The sequence below is a fragment of the Chinchilla lanigera genome, unplaced genomic scaffold (genome assembly GCF_000276665.1).
Source record: "Chinchilla lanigera isolate Chin_1 unplaced genomic scaffold, ChiLan1.0 scaffold00068, whole genome shotgun sequence".
Lineage (NCBI taxonomy): Eukaryota > Metazoa > Chordata > Mammalia > Rodentia > Chinchillidae > Chinchilla > Chinchilla lanigera.
This window is the reverse complement of record NW_004955469.1, coordinates 8,617,577-8,632,572: the sequence shown is the minus strand read 5'-3', so window position 1 is coordinate 8,632,572 and position 14,996 is coordinate 8,617,577. Positions and strand designations below refer to the sequence as shown.

General features: G+C 39.3%; 1 protein-coding gene across 1 annotated transcript in view; it reads left to right on the top strand.

Moving 5' to 3' along the window:
• Positions 1–14,996, top strand: part of Cib4 (calcium and integrin binding family member 4) — a 65,025-nt gene that overhangs the window by 37,318 nt on the left and 12,711 nt on the right. Inside the window, exon 4 of the mRNA XM_005400438.2 lies at positions 7,442–7,583. Coding sequence (XP_005400495.1) covers positions 7,442–7,583 — 142 coding nt within the window. The remainder of the gene's footprint in view (positions 1–7,441; positions 7,584–14,996) is intronic.

The window sequence follows — 14,996 nt, the reverse complement described above, 5'->3', positions numbered from 1 at the left end:
GACGTTCTCTATTTCATCCTTGCAACTCAAAGCTCCACTAGCACTTCCCCTCTGGCCAAATGTTTCAAATTATGCTACTGGCTCTTCACTCTTAATTTCAAACATAGATCTGGTCAAAAGCTCTCAACAGTAACCATGCCACCATCCCAACAATAGACTAGACTGAAATTTTTCTGCTACCCAGGTAATATCTCAAAACACGAGCAAAATGAGGACCAACTTTCTGCCAAAGCACAATATATTACCTGGGATCCAGCAGCCAATGCAGTTCTTCTCAATTAAAGCCTCCTGAGCTTCATCTTAACTGGTAGTATTTCCATCAGTACTCTGATTTTCTAGGCTCTGATCAGAGTCTCCAATATAGTTTACAGCATACAGGGGCTGCCTCTTTGGCAAGTCTCTCAAAAACTTTCCAGATTAATTACAAAGGCTCTTAAGTCACATGGCCAGTCAACATCACAACAGTGGCCCCACTCTAGGTACCAAAATCTGTATCAGTCAGGGTTTTACTACAGAAACAGATATAACACAAGATATACAAATGTATAAGAAATTACAAGATTGGCTTATGATGGCCAGCACAGAGCTGGATGAAGAAGCATGGAGAGGGTGTCAGCTGGATGCTACAAGTTGATCACCAGTTGTCAACCCACCAACTGTCAAAACTGATCCAAAGGGAGGGGAACGTATCATGGGCTGCATGTATTAAGTCACGGAACTCGTTCTCACCCCCATTCACCAATTAAGGCTTTTTATTGAAATTAAACTAGGAATTGTCTGCCTTCCTTTATGTCTGTCAGTAGCTTTTACAAGCTAATTGGAAAGCATTACATTTATATATTTACAACAAAGAGGCTCAGAATCTTCTGGTACTCTTTATTTGGACAAATTTCAAACAGGTTAGAAAAATCTGTTTCTAACTTTTTTAGGTATGCAGATGCATTTTTTATAGTTGAAATCACACGTTTTTAACCACAAAAATACCATTTACAGAATATTCTCTCCAAAACTCAAAAATATTTGGGAAAGCAATAATATTAAAATGAATCACCTAATTTATCTTGAAGAGCCAAATTGAGTTTGTTTCTTTGGTGAACAACAACATATACGTATGTGTAATGCAAATAATATAAAATATTAGCAAAAATTACTTAGCAAAATAACACATAGCAAACTTCCAACAGCCACTTGTCATCATTAAAAGGTCAGCAAATTAGGAACACTTGTCTTTTTGTGCAAAGAAGTGTATAATTCATCTCTAAGTCTGATGACTCCTTTAAGAGCTCTGCCACACGATAACCAGCAAACCCCCACGTGATTCAAAAAATTGTCATCGTTTTTTCCCTTCTGATTACAAATTACGTATATGTTTTACTATATATTAAACTCTTTTTACAAACTACCAATATCAGTGCATTCTGCTACATTTTCTATACTGCTGGATTTTCAGGCTGCTTCAGAAAACCCCATGGGGAATTAATTTGCCATGTGTCACCATCTCCTTTCATCACAGAGCATTCTCTCCATCGATGGTTACACTCAACCTTCCCCATAAGTGGTGTTTTTCTTAAAGGAGTAATTTATTCTTTTAAAAAATTGCAGCTTACATCATCTTATTCTTTAGTGGCTCGTGGGAATGTGTTCCTTCATTATTGAAGCACAAGCCAGGAAAACTGTGTCAGGAGCACTGATCCTTCTACTTAACTGTTTAACAAAGCTACTGCGGGGTGGAATCTATTCCTGTGCTTCTTTATCCACATCTTCAGCAATACTTTCTCTGCATCTTCCAATGGGTTCGCCATGTTGTATTACCAACTGCCTGGATTTCAGTCTCTACAAAAGAGTGTGTCTGTGCGCGTGCGCGCTCCCTCCCTTTAGATAAGAGTCATGTGACATTAGTTGAAAAGGGAGTGAACTGGACTCTTGGCAACCACCTGCCACCCATCACCACCAGTAAAGCCAAGCAATGGCCAAAGCCTCTAGGGAAAGGAAGGCCACCATCTTGTTCCCTGGCTGGAAAGGTGCCATGCTGTGAGCTCACTGACCTGATTTGCACCTGTTCGAGACAAGCACACAGAACTGATGCAGGATGTTCTTGTTGTGTCTCACTGATTCTCACGCTTTCTTCCTCATAGGGAAGAGCTCCTACTTTGAGTACGAGAAGTATCAGCCCTGACTTTTGTTATTTGCATCACAAACTTTATCTTCAGTCGTGGCTTTCTTGAAGAAACCTTGTTAAGCCACATCCATTTGTGAGGAGAGTTGATGTAGTTAAAATTTGGCCATGCAATCTCTAAAGCCACTTATCTAGGTACATATGAGCTGGAACTATCACAGTAAATAAGGCTTATCAGCATTAGTCCAATGGGGACATTGAGGTGAAAGAAGGGAGGAACAAGCAGGGAGCTTGTTTGGATACTCTAACATGAGAATCCAACTTTTTATCTTGCCTGGGCTGCACTAAGTGAAGAGGAACACTCTTAGGCCATGTATGAAATATACAATATAATTAATGTACTAGACAACAAAATTTCCTTTCTAATTTTACTTATTTATTTATTTGTTTTTGAGACAGAGTCTCACTATGTGTCCAGGCTAAGCTTCAACTCATTATGTAGCTCAGGCAGGCTTTGAACATATGATCCCCCTGCCTCATCCTCCTGAGTGCTGGGATTATAGGCTTGTACCACTATGTCCAGCCCCCTTTAAAAAATAGTTTTATTATAACATTAAAATGAATAATACAACAAGTATGGGCTGTGAGCTGCACATGCTTAGCAGATCAGCTTGGATTCCCCTGGACACTGGCCACTCCTGAAAGATCTATAAGAAATATATATTATATATTTAAATATATGTATGTATATATATACGTATATATATATACATATATACATATATATGTATATATAAAATAAAATTATATATAATTGTAATTTTATATAATTACATAATAGAAACGCATCATGTGGGGATCTTACTTAAAAAGCACGTTTCTGGGTGTATTTGTTTGCTAAGGTTGCTGTAATAAAATGTTGCTGGCCCCTTGCATCAATACATTCAGATTTGTTTCCTTGCCACTGACCAAACCAAAGGAGGCCTTTTTTTTTTTGGTTTTTCTCTGGTACCGGGAACCGAACTCACGACCTTGCGCTTGCCAGGCAGGCGCTTTTGCCGCTGAGCTAAATCCCCAGCCCCGAGGCCATTTATTTTTGATGGAAAGGAAAATGGCTTTATTGAAAGCTAGCTCCAAGAAGATGGAGGAACTTCATTTGTCTCAAATCACCATCTCACTGTGTCCAGGTGTGCAAAGTTGTTCCTAGTGCAGAACAGAAGAGAGAGTACACATGTCCAGGTGGGCTTTATTTCTCCTGGACCCTCACCTCCTGGGACCAGTACCTGCATATTCTATTTATCTAGGCTGAAGCAGGGTGGTTATGCACTCAGCATGAGGAAGTTTGGAGAAGTGAGCCTTCCAGTGCCAGCAGCTACATATTCTGTCCATTCACCTAGGTTGAGGAGAGAAAGGAGTAGCATTTCTGCCCTAGGCTGGAGGAAGTTTGATAAAGCCACTTGTCTCTAAAGGAAAAAAGTCTAACTCTTAAAGTTCCATTTTTCCAGTCCTGTTATAAAAGTACCACACACTACATAGGTGAAACAACAGAGCCTTATTGTCTCACAGTTCCAGAGCCTAGAAGTCCAGGATGAAGGTACGAACAGGGTTGGTTTCTCTGAGGACTGTGAGGGGGCATCTGTTCCAGGCCTCTCCCCAGCTCCCAGTGGATTTCTGACAATCTTTGGTGTTCTTTGGCTTGTAGAAGCATCACCCTCATGTCTACATTTATCTTCACATGGTTTTCTCTTTGACCATGCGTCTCTGTATCCTAATTTCCCCTTTTCATAAGGACATCAGTTCCATTAGATTAGGTCCCATCCTTCTCTGTAGGCCCTCACCTTAATCTAATGAGTGGCACCTGTGAAAACTCTGTTTCCAAATAAGGTCACACTCTGGGGTACTGGGGGTTAGCACTACATGCAGATTTTACAGAGTACACAATGCAACCTGCAACATTGGGCTGCACTCCAGACCTAATAAATTAGCAGGATCTCAGAGGGTGGGAGCTTAGAATTGTGTGTGTGTTTACAGAATGTATTTGAACACATTTTTTCTTTCTTGCAATTAAAAAAATTGTGATAAGAACACTTTTCACAAGATTTATCTACCCTCTTGAAATTTCCAGTGTACAAGGCATAACTTTACACCTGCTGAGCATAAATTCATGTTTTTAATAAGAATCCCAGGTGACTCAGGTGCTCCCTAAGGCTTGAGAACCACAGAGCCAACCTGAGGTAACACGGAATGTCGTCTCTTACGGAATGTCGTCTCTTACCTCAAATATGTAGAAATAGTGGATGAAAGAAGACTATACATTGGAATATGTAGCAAAGTTCTGAAGCAATGAAAGAAAAATTATCACATGCCAAAAACTGAGAAATCAAAACCAAGGTGCTGAATGTTGGCTTACACTGGAGCAGCCCAAAAGAGCATTAGGCAGGGGTATAGAACACCAGGGTTTGGCTGGGGCCTACCTGCCCACGCGTCCAGGAAAAGATAACAGCTCATTGCTGTGGGAAGCAAGGTAGCTGGGACAAACCTTCTGCATGAAGCCTGGAACTTTAAAGAACACTTTGTTAATGAAAAGGGGCCTAGAAAAGTCAACCAAAGAGTTGCTTCAATGAATTAGAAATTTGGACAGTCAAGGAACTAATGGCCATTCATATTTGCTGTGTGAATCCTCAGAGTTAAACAGCTTTTTTGGCTGAGGTGCCTGTAAGGAAAGAGGATTTGGGTTGGGTAGAGGGAGGTTTCAGGGTCACCTGTCAGAAGAGCAGAGTTGAAGTTTGATCAGGTTTGTCAGCAGGTGGTGTGACTTTAGAACAGGAAGAGCTGGGCCTCTGAACAACTGAGGAGAGGAGTTCATGGAGGTGAATTGTTAGGATTTGTATCTAGATGTCCCCCTAAATCCTCATGTGGTCATAGGTGGGGCTTTTCAAAAGTGTCTGGATCTAGAGTGTGTGCTACCAGGATTAAGGATGTGATGCTGGGATTGATTCATGGTGTAATGCTAGGATTAAGGGTGCTTCATCCTGGATGTGAGTGCTACCTGCCCTAAGGAGGGTAGGTTGGATGTGTAAGACCTTTCTCTGGGCCACCCCTCTGAAAGGTCCCACCTCCTCCTAATAGTGCTAATCCAAGGACAAAGCCTTTAGCATATGGTCCTGGGGGAGACATCTGAGACTATAGCAAATCCCATGGAATCTGCCTGCTCCACCTGTCCATTCCTGGGGCCTAGGTGAGAATATAGCAAGCAGCCTTAGCAAGCTAAATTTGAGCTGTCAGGGACAGAAAGCGGCCTGCTGTTATCACTGCTCGTTGCTTGCTGCTTCATTATTTTGCTGCTTTATTGCCTTCTACCCATCATGAAACTGTTTCTCCTCTGCCATGCCCCTCTGTCATGCTACCCTGCTACCTTGCCTTGGAGCTAGCCAACTATGAACTGAAACTGCTACAAACTGTGTGCTAAATAAACCTTTCCTCCTTTAACATTGGGTATTGGGTATTTTGTCTCAGCAATAACAACAAAAAATAGCTAAGACCTCAGCGTAAGAAAGAAAAGGAGAAAGAAAAACTTGCAGCAAAGATTAACTTTGTTTAAGATAAAAATCTGACAAGGGACATTAGATCCAAAGTTCCAAAAGCAACACTGTCTTACAGAGTAAGGATTTATAAAGTATTAAAAGGAATGACGAAGTTAAGAGCCCGTTGTTCACAAGACTGAGCCTTTGAATACATAATCACTTGTCAGTTTCATTTTCGTACAAGGTCTCCTATTCAAGAGGATGAATGTCTCTGGATCAGGAATATTTTGTACAGTAAATAGATTAAATGGGCTTCATAATTATAGAGCACAGAAGAATGAAGGTAAGGGTTGCAACTCAGGGGAAAATGCCCACTGGCTTTTCCTTTCAGTGGGAATGGATTACGAACACAGAATGAGGGGTGGAGAGTGCCATAGAGGAACTTGGTACAGTTAAAGTTTTCCAGTTTCCTCTCAAGTACTGGGTTAACTTTCCATCACTGTAACAAAATCCCTGAGATAGTCAGTTTATCAAGAGGAAAGATTTATTTTGGCTCACAGCTTTGGAGGGTTTAGTCTATGATAAGTTGCTGCTGTTGCTTTTGGGCGTGTGGTGAGGCAGCATACCATGGCAGGGTGGAAGGAAGGAAGGAAGGAAGGAGGAAGGAAGGAGGAGGAAGACGCTCACTTCATGGAGGAGGAAGACACTCACTTCATGGCTGCCAGGAAGCAAAGGACTATAAAAAGGGGCTGGGTTCCCACTATCTTCTTCAAGAACCCATCCCCAGTGATCTAAGACCTTTCTCTGGGCCACCCCTCTGAAAGGTCCACCTCCTCCTAATAGTGCTAATCCAAGGACAAAGCCTTTAGCATATGGTTCTGGGGTAGACATCTGAGACTATAGCAAATCCCATGGAATCTGCCTGCTCCACCTGTCCATTCCTGGGGCCTAGGTGAGAGTATAGCAAGCAGCCTTAGCAAGCTAAATTTGAGCTGTCGGGGGGGAGTTGGGATGTCACATGTCCAGGATGAAGAATGGTAGCATAGAAGGGCCCTCCTGTGTCACATGTAACCCTGGCCAGGTCCAATTCAGGAAAACCACGGCTTCTAAAATCATATGACCCTTACTTATTTAGTGGCCTAATTTGAGCAATAATTTGGTTTAAAAATGAAAGTAGCTATGTCAATTATGATACTGATGGTGGTGATGTAACAATTAACAGTGACCACAGTGCAACTTTAAACCTATCCTGCTTCATTCTCATAACAATCCTATTAGGCACCTATAATTATTATCCCACCCTATTTTGTAGATGAGAAATCTTAGGCTCTGGGAGGTTATGCAATTTGTCTAGACTAAGAGTTCACTCAGTAGTAAATAGTGAATCCAGGACTAAAACCCAAGTCCATCTCACTTCTACATCAACATGTTGACAGTAGCTAACTTTAGGGAGTCAACTACAGATGATTTTGGTCCGAGTCTTTATAGATTTTTTAAATTTTCCAAGTTTTCTACATAAGATGGAGAAAAATTAATAACCCTAAAAAAGAACAACATAGCCAAAAAACAAGCCTTTGGAATGGGTGTGTAGAAGATTGTAGTGGGGAGTGGGTGATGTGAAGCAAGGCTCGTCATTCCTAGTACCCAAAGTGTGCTCAGGGTCTTGGCCCACTTAGCCAGCATCTACGCCACTATTTCGGTTGTTGCTGTTTTTTCTTAAATCCAGAGCACAGTGCTTGTAACAGACGAGAGCGATGTGAGGTTTGACCCTGATAGACCTTCTCTTTCTCCCCACCCACAGGTCAACCCCTTTCGAGACCGCATCTGCAGAGTGTTCTCACACAACAATGTGTTCTCCTTTGAAGATGTGCTGGGCATGGCATCTGTGTTCAGCGAGCAGGCCTGTCCCAGCCTGAAGATTGAGTATGCCTTTCGTATCTATGGTGGGTGCACTGGGGGATTGAGTGGTGAAAGAGTAAGGGCTGTAGAATCCCTACCATATCTGGAACCCAGTAGTATCAGTTCATCGACAGGATGGTGCTAACTGGGGCTTTCTTGAGTCTTTGTGGGTATGTATGTTTCACAAATACTATTAATTAAGAAAAAAAGATTCAGAACTGCTACCCCAAAGGATTGATATCCTCCCCCAGTGCCATGTAATACCAGTGGGACCACTGGGGTTGCTGTTAGGTAGCCTGTGGGCAGGGGAGGGGGGAGGACCATGGACCATATATGGCAGAAGGAGCACTGGATGGGAAGTTAAGAAATTGACCCCTGAAAGTAACTCAGCCACTAAAAGGCTGAGCAACTTGAATCAATCATTTCACTTTTCTGAGGCCCAGTTTTCTCGTCTTAAAAATGAAAGAGATCACTTCTGAGGTCCTTTGAGATTTTTGATCTCTGAGATAGTCATAAGGCTGTGGTAAAGTTCTGCTTTTTAGCAGGTAAACGTGCCTTTAACACTGCTGGGGCACCTGGGACTCTCATAAAGGAATCAAAAGAAAAGAAACAAAGAAATCTTGAGAACCCTTCAAATAGTAGTGCAAGACTTTGCATTGGGGTAACTCCTTGGCCCCAAAGGACTCACACAAACAGCCCTGCACAGTTAAGCTTTACTCTCTCTATCTGAGCTGGGGCATCCATTTTCCCCTATCCTCAGACATGAATGAGTAAAATCATATAGGCTGATAAAAAAACCCTTTAACTCTCTCCAGCTTAGAGAACCAAGGTGTTTGAAGCAACCATAGCTCCTGCAAAGTAAGGGAAAATTCCATGAAAGAAGAAATCCAGAGGAAGGGAGCTCAAAATTTATGTATAAACTATGCGTAGATTCCTTGCTCACCTCTAGCCCATATATAATGGGCAGACTCAGCTAAGATTTTAACTGAGATTTGAACTGCATTTTGTCAAGGCTTCAGAGCAACAGAATTTGCAGGCTGAGTCCAACAAATTGCCTGTTATAACCCAAAATTTGGCACTGTTTGAGAAATACAACAGACTACAGTCTCCACAACAAAACACTTGTCACATACAAAATTTTTCCTTTTAAAAAAGTGAGATTAATTGTCCTGGACCACATGACTGGCAAGAGGAGTATGAATTCACACTCCTCCCTGCCTCCATTGATCTGTGACCACGCAGCTGGTGAGAAGACTCTGAGATCGGCTCCTACCTTCTTCCATTGACTCTGGATAGCAGTGGCTGGCGAGTAGTCTGAGATCCACCCCTCCCTCCTTCCACTGGTGGGACTCAGGGCCTGGAGACCTGCAGGAATGCTAGTGACACAGTAGGACCCTGGCTAAGGTGCACATGATGGACAGGTGGAACTAGAGGTGTGGAAATGTCTCATGCAACAGTAACAATACTAGCCAACAGGTGCTAAGTTAGGAGAACCGGTGCTTGGGGACAAAAACACAAGGACTAGAAGTGGGTGGGTAGGGCTGCCCCCTTCTCTCTTCTTTCTCTTCTATCTTCTTCTCTCCAGTTCTCTCTCTCCTCTCCTCTCCTTTCCTCTCTTCTCTTCTCCTCTCCTCTCCTCTCGTCTCTCTTCTCTTTTCCTTTTCTTTTTCTTTTGTAAACAATTGGGGAGAACTCCAGCCACAGAAAGCTAATCCCATCACCCCAATCCACAGACAAAGATGAGACCAAAACCCAGCAAAAATCTACCTCCACTCTTGGCCAGAGTACAGAGTACACATTTCTGGGATCTGACCTGAACCTACTACAGAACTACAGACACTAGAGGAATTTCACTACTTTTATTTTTCTCTTTCTGATTGGTTTCTCTCTTGGTATTTGGTTGGATTAGTGTTTGGCCTTGTTTTTCATTTTTTTTGTTTTTGTTGTTTGTTTTCCCTTTCTTTTCTCATTTTTTTCTTGTTTTGTCCTGTTTGCTTTTCTTTGTGTATGTTGTTTTTTTTTCAGTGTGTAAAGATATTTTTGTTTATTTTTTCTTCTTTTCTTTCTTTACCTTTTTCTTTTCTTCCTTTCTCTCTCATTCATGATTTAGATCTCTAACCTTTCTTTTGTTTTATTCTACTTGTCCTCTTCCTCTCTTTTTTTCATCTTGCTCAACTTTATGATACTTTCATGTGAGTAAACATCTCTTCTCTTTCTAGTTCAGTTCAAAACCCCTAGGCCTTCTCCTCCAACCCTTCTCTCTTATGTCCAACAATTATCCCAAACCTGGATGATCATCCTATGCCCTCCAACCTTGCTCCTACTACATTTAACTTCATTCACCTTTTCATCCTACCCCCTGTTCTCTTGAACCTCCCTTCCCACACACAAGCAGGGTAAAATCACTCTACTAAGTGGGAAATCACTGTATACAAGTTCTTGGTATAAGTTGGATATTTCTGTAAACCTTCCCCCTACAGTTATAGACATCAGGTTAATAGTTATCATATTGTCAGTAGCCGGACTATACTTGAATCTATTGTTACTGTCAACTGAACTACTTTAGCCAGGATGTCATACATGCTATAACCAGGTTTTCCCTCCTGTATGACAACACTGTGATTGTAAGTGGTCATAACCATCACCATAGTCCAGTACCAAAGGAATTGGCCTTAAATCAAATAGATAGCAACTCCTAAGTCTTAATATATTGGGAAGGTAAGTTCTTGGAATAGATATAAAGACCAAGAACCATCTACATTTAGAAAATATCCAGAGGAACAGACACCTCCTAGGAAAGCCTTGACACCAGTGATAATGTTATCTAACATAAGAATTCTATAAGCATCAACACAGAAAACAAAATAAAATAGAAACTAGAAAATGACAAGATAAAGAAGAAAAATGCAATCCCAAATGTTCAGCCTCCCCCAGACAAGTCCAGAGCACAAAGAGAGAAAGAAAATCAGAAGCCAACAAATGGAACTCTCTGAAATGATAGTAGCAGAAGTGAAAAAACAAATGAAAGAGGCCATAGAAAAAATGATCTCTAAGGTACAAAAAGAAACGACTATCAAAATGAAAGATATTAAAACAGACACAGCTAAACAAATAGAGGAGCTCAGGAAAATGATTGAAACCATGAATGCCAAACATATACTAGAAATGGAATCAATGAAATGGATCAAAACAGAAATATGAGAGATTAAAAACTCCACTGAAAGTATATACAGCAGATTGAATGAAAACAAGGATAGAATATCAGATCTAGCAACCAGTAACCAGGAAAAGGAAGATATCTTAAAAATAGCAAGAGACCACTAAAAATCAGTCCAACAGCTACGTGATGAAGCAAAGAAGAACAACATAAGATTGATTGGAATTAGGGAGAAAGCTGGAGACAGCACAAAAGTCATTAAAAATCTCTTCACAGGGGCTGGGGATTTAGCTCAGTGGCACAGTGCCTGCCTAGCAAGCACAACATCGTGAGCTCAATTCCTGGTACCAGAAAAAAACAAAACAAACAAACAAACAAACAAAAAAACCCAAAAATCTCTTCACAGAAATAATGGCAGAAAACTTCCCAAACATGGATAAAGAATTTGACATACAAATAAATGAAGCATACAGAACTGCAAATAGCCATGACCAAAATAAATCTACACCAAGGCATATGATAATCATGATTCCAGAAATTCAGCACAAGAAAAAATATTAAAAGCAGCTAGAGAAAAGAAACGTATCATTTATAAAGGAAACCCCATCAGAATCATAGCAGACTGCTCAACACAAACTCCTCAAATCAAGGAGATCTTGAAGTGAGGTATTTCAAGTTATTAACGAAAACAATCTCCAACCTAGATTGATGTACCCTGTGAAACTATCTTTCAAAATTGATGGAGAAATAAGATACTTCAGTTACAAAGAACAATAGAAGAAATATGTGACCACCAAACCAGCTCTACAGAATGCTCTGAAAGACATATTAGAAAGAGATAATGAAGACCATAAACACTTGGACACCAATAGAAAAAAGCCACCAGGAAGGGCAACCAGTTAAACAGGAGAAAGACAAGGAAGAAACAACAGGAAAACAACATGAAAAAGAAAAGCCAACACATATCACTCTAACCATACATGTAAGTAGTCTCAACTCACCAGTCAAAAGACACAGACTGGCAGAATGGATCAAGAAGCAAGATTCAACCATATGCCACATTCAAGAAACACATTTAATGCAAAAAGAAATTCATAGACTAAAAGTCATAGGATGGAAAATAATTCTCCATGCCACAGGAACCCAGAATAAAGCAAAGGTAGCTATTCTATTTGCAGGCAATGCAAACATTAAGCCACAATTGTTCAAAAGAGAAAAGAAAGTCACTACATACTTGTTAAGGGAAAACTCCAAGAAGAAGAGATAACAATCACAAATACTTATTCACCAAACACAGGTTCACCCAACTACAAAAAACAAATATTAATAGACATGAAAAACCAAATGAACACTAACACAGTTATAGTGAGGGACCTTAATACCTGACTCACAAATAGATAGATTAACTAGACAAAAAAATTAACAAAGAAATATTAGAATTAAACCAAGCCTGTGAATAAATAGACTTGGTAGATGTCTACAGAGTTTTCCACACCAAGACATCGGAACACACATTCTTCTCAGCTGAACATGAGATATTCTCCAAAATAGGCCATATATTAGCTGACAAAACATGTTTAAGTAAGTGTAGAGGAACTGAAATCATCCCATGCATACTATCTGACCATAGCACAATGAAACTGGAAATCAATGACAAAGGAAATCACAAAAACTACATTAACAACACCCTTCTGAACAACCAATGGGTCACAGAGGAAATTAAAGATGAAATTAAACAGTATATATAATTAAATGATAATGCCGATACAACATACTGAAACATATGGGACATAATGAAAGTAGTCCTAGGAGGGAAATTTATAGCGATGAACTCATATATCAGGAAAACAGAATGAGCCCAAATAAACAACCTAATGTTGAACCTCAAACTTTTAGGGAAAGAAGAACAAATCAAACCCAGAGCTTGTAGAGGGAAGAAATTATAAAGATAAGAGCAGAAATCAATGCAATAGAGACTAAGAAAACAATACAAAGAATCAATGAATTGAAAAGTTGGTTCTTTGAAAGAATAAATAAAATTGATAAACTGTTAGCCAACCTCATCAAAAAGAGGAAAGAAAAAATACAAATTCAAGCAATTAGGAATGAAAAGGGGGAAATAACAATGTATCCTACAGAAATCAGGAGATCATCAATATTTACTATGAGAACCTATATTCTAATAAGGTGGAAACCACAGAAGGAATGAACAGATTCCTAGACACAATCAAATTGCAAAAACCAAATCAAGAAGATATAAAAATTCTAAATAACCACATATCATCAATGAAATCAAAAATGTAATTAAAATTTACCAACAAAGAAAAGCCCAGGCCCTGACAGATTCACTGATGAATTCTACAAGAAATTTAGAGAAGAACTAATGCCACTTATACTGAAACTCTTTAAGGAAATTGAAATGGAAGTGTACTTCCAAAAATCATTCCTGGAAGCAAATATTACCCTGATTCCAAAACCAGAGAAGAACACAACCAAAAAAGAAAACTACAGGCCAATCTCCCTAATGAACATAGCTACAAAAACTCTTGATAAGATACTGGCAAACAGAATGCTGCAAATCATCAAGAAGATTATACATCATGACAAAGTAGGATTCACCCCAGGGTTGCATGAATGGTTCAACATACATAAATCAATAAATGTAATATACCATACTAACAGAACCAAAGACAAAAGTTACATGATCATCTCAATAGATGCAGAAAAAACATTTGACAAAGTCCAACACCCATTCAAGATAAAAACTCTACAGAAAATTGGAATTGATGGTCATTACTTCAATCTTATAAAAGTTGTCTATGATAAAACAAGAGCTAGCATCATATTAAATGGTCAAAAACTGAAAGCTTTCACTCTAAAATCAGGAATAAGACAAGGATGTCCATTATCACCACTCTTACTCAATATAATTCTGGAAATATTAGCCAGAGCAATTAGACAAGAGAAAAAAACAAAAGGAATAAAGATAGGAAAGGAAGAAATTAAATTATCATTATTTGTAAATGACATGATACTCTACATAGAAGGCCCCAAAACTCCACCAAAAATCTTGTAAATTTAATATCCAAATTCAGCAGTGCAGTGCGATACAAAGTCAACACTCAAAAATCATTAGGAGGTATGATAGACATTGTGAAACGAAAGAAAAATGTTCAAAAGTAAAGAGCAACTAGGATGAGGGAAAAGAGAAAAGAAAGAAGGGAAAATTATGTTTATATGTATATACAGGACAGCTAACATAGGTGTACTACTGACTTCTATCACTTTATTGAAAGGAACAGTTAATGATTATTTGATCAATTTTATGTGTCTATATTTGCTTTTCTGAGTAACCACTTTGAAGAAATCAATATGTAATACAACAACCATTGTTAATTTCCTATCACCTTGTCTGAATTTCAGTATTGCTTGTATTGTTCTTGTGTTATTCTGTAAATGTATGTGTGTTTGTTAATACGTTTTCATTCTTTTATTTTTTTAAATAAAAAATAAAATAAAAAAATCAACAGCATTCCTGTACAGAAACAAAGAACTCAGAGAGAGCAATTAAAGAAAGCACACTCTTCACAATAGCATCTAAAAAACTGAAATACTTAGGAATCAATCTAACAAAGGATATAAAAGATCTGTACAGTGAAAATTATAGTATCCTGATAAAGGAGGTTGAAGAGGATATCAGAAAATGGAAAGATATCCCTTGCTCCTGGACAGGAAGAACCAACATAGTGAAAATGGCCATACTCCTAAAATTGCTACACAGATTTAATGCAATCCCAATCAAGATACCATTAGCATACCTCACAGATCTAGAGAAAACACTCCTAAAATTCATTTGGAACCAGAGGAGACCTAGAATAGCAAAGGCAATTATGGGGAACAAAGGCAAGTCAGGAAAAATCACAATCCCAGACCTGAAATTATACTATAAACTACCATGATAAAAATCAGCATGGTATTGGCAAAAAAAAAAAAAACAAAAAACAAAAAACAAAAAGGCCTGAGGATCAGTGGACCAGAATAGAAGATACAGAATCAACACTCAGCCACCTTATCTTTGACAAAGGAGCCAAACCTATTCACTGGAAGATAGTCTCTTTAATAAATGGTGCTGGAAAAACTGGCTTTCCACATACTGAAGACTAAAACTAGATGCATGCCTCTCACCATACACTAAAATCAAAAGGCGTCAAATACCTAAACATTGGGGCTGGGGATTTAGCTCAGCGGCAAAGCGCCTGCCTGGCAAGCGCAAGGTCGTGAGTTCGGTTCCCGGTACCGG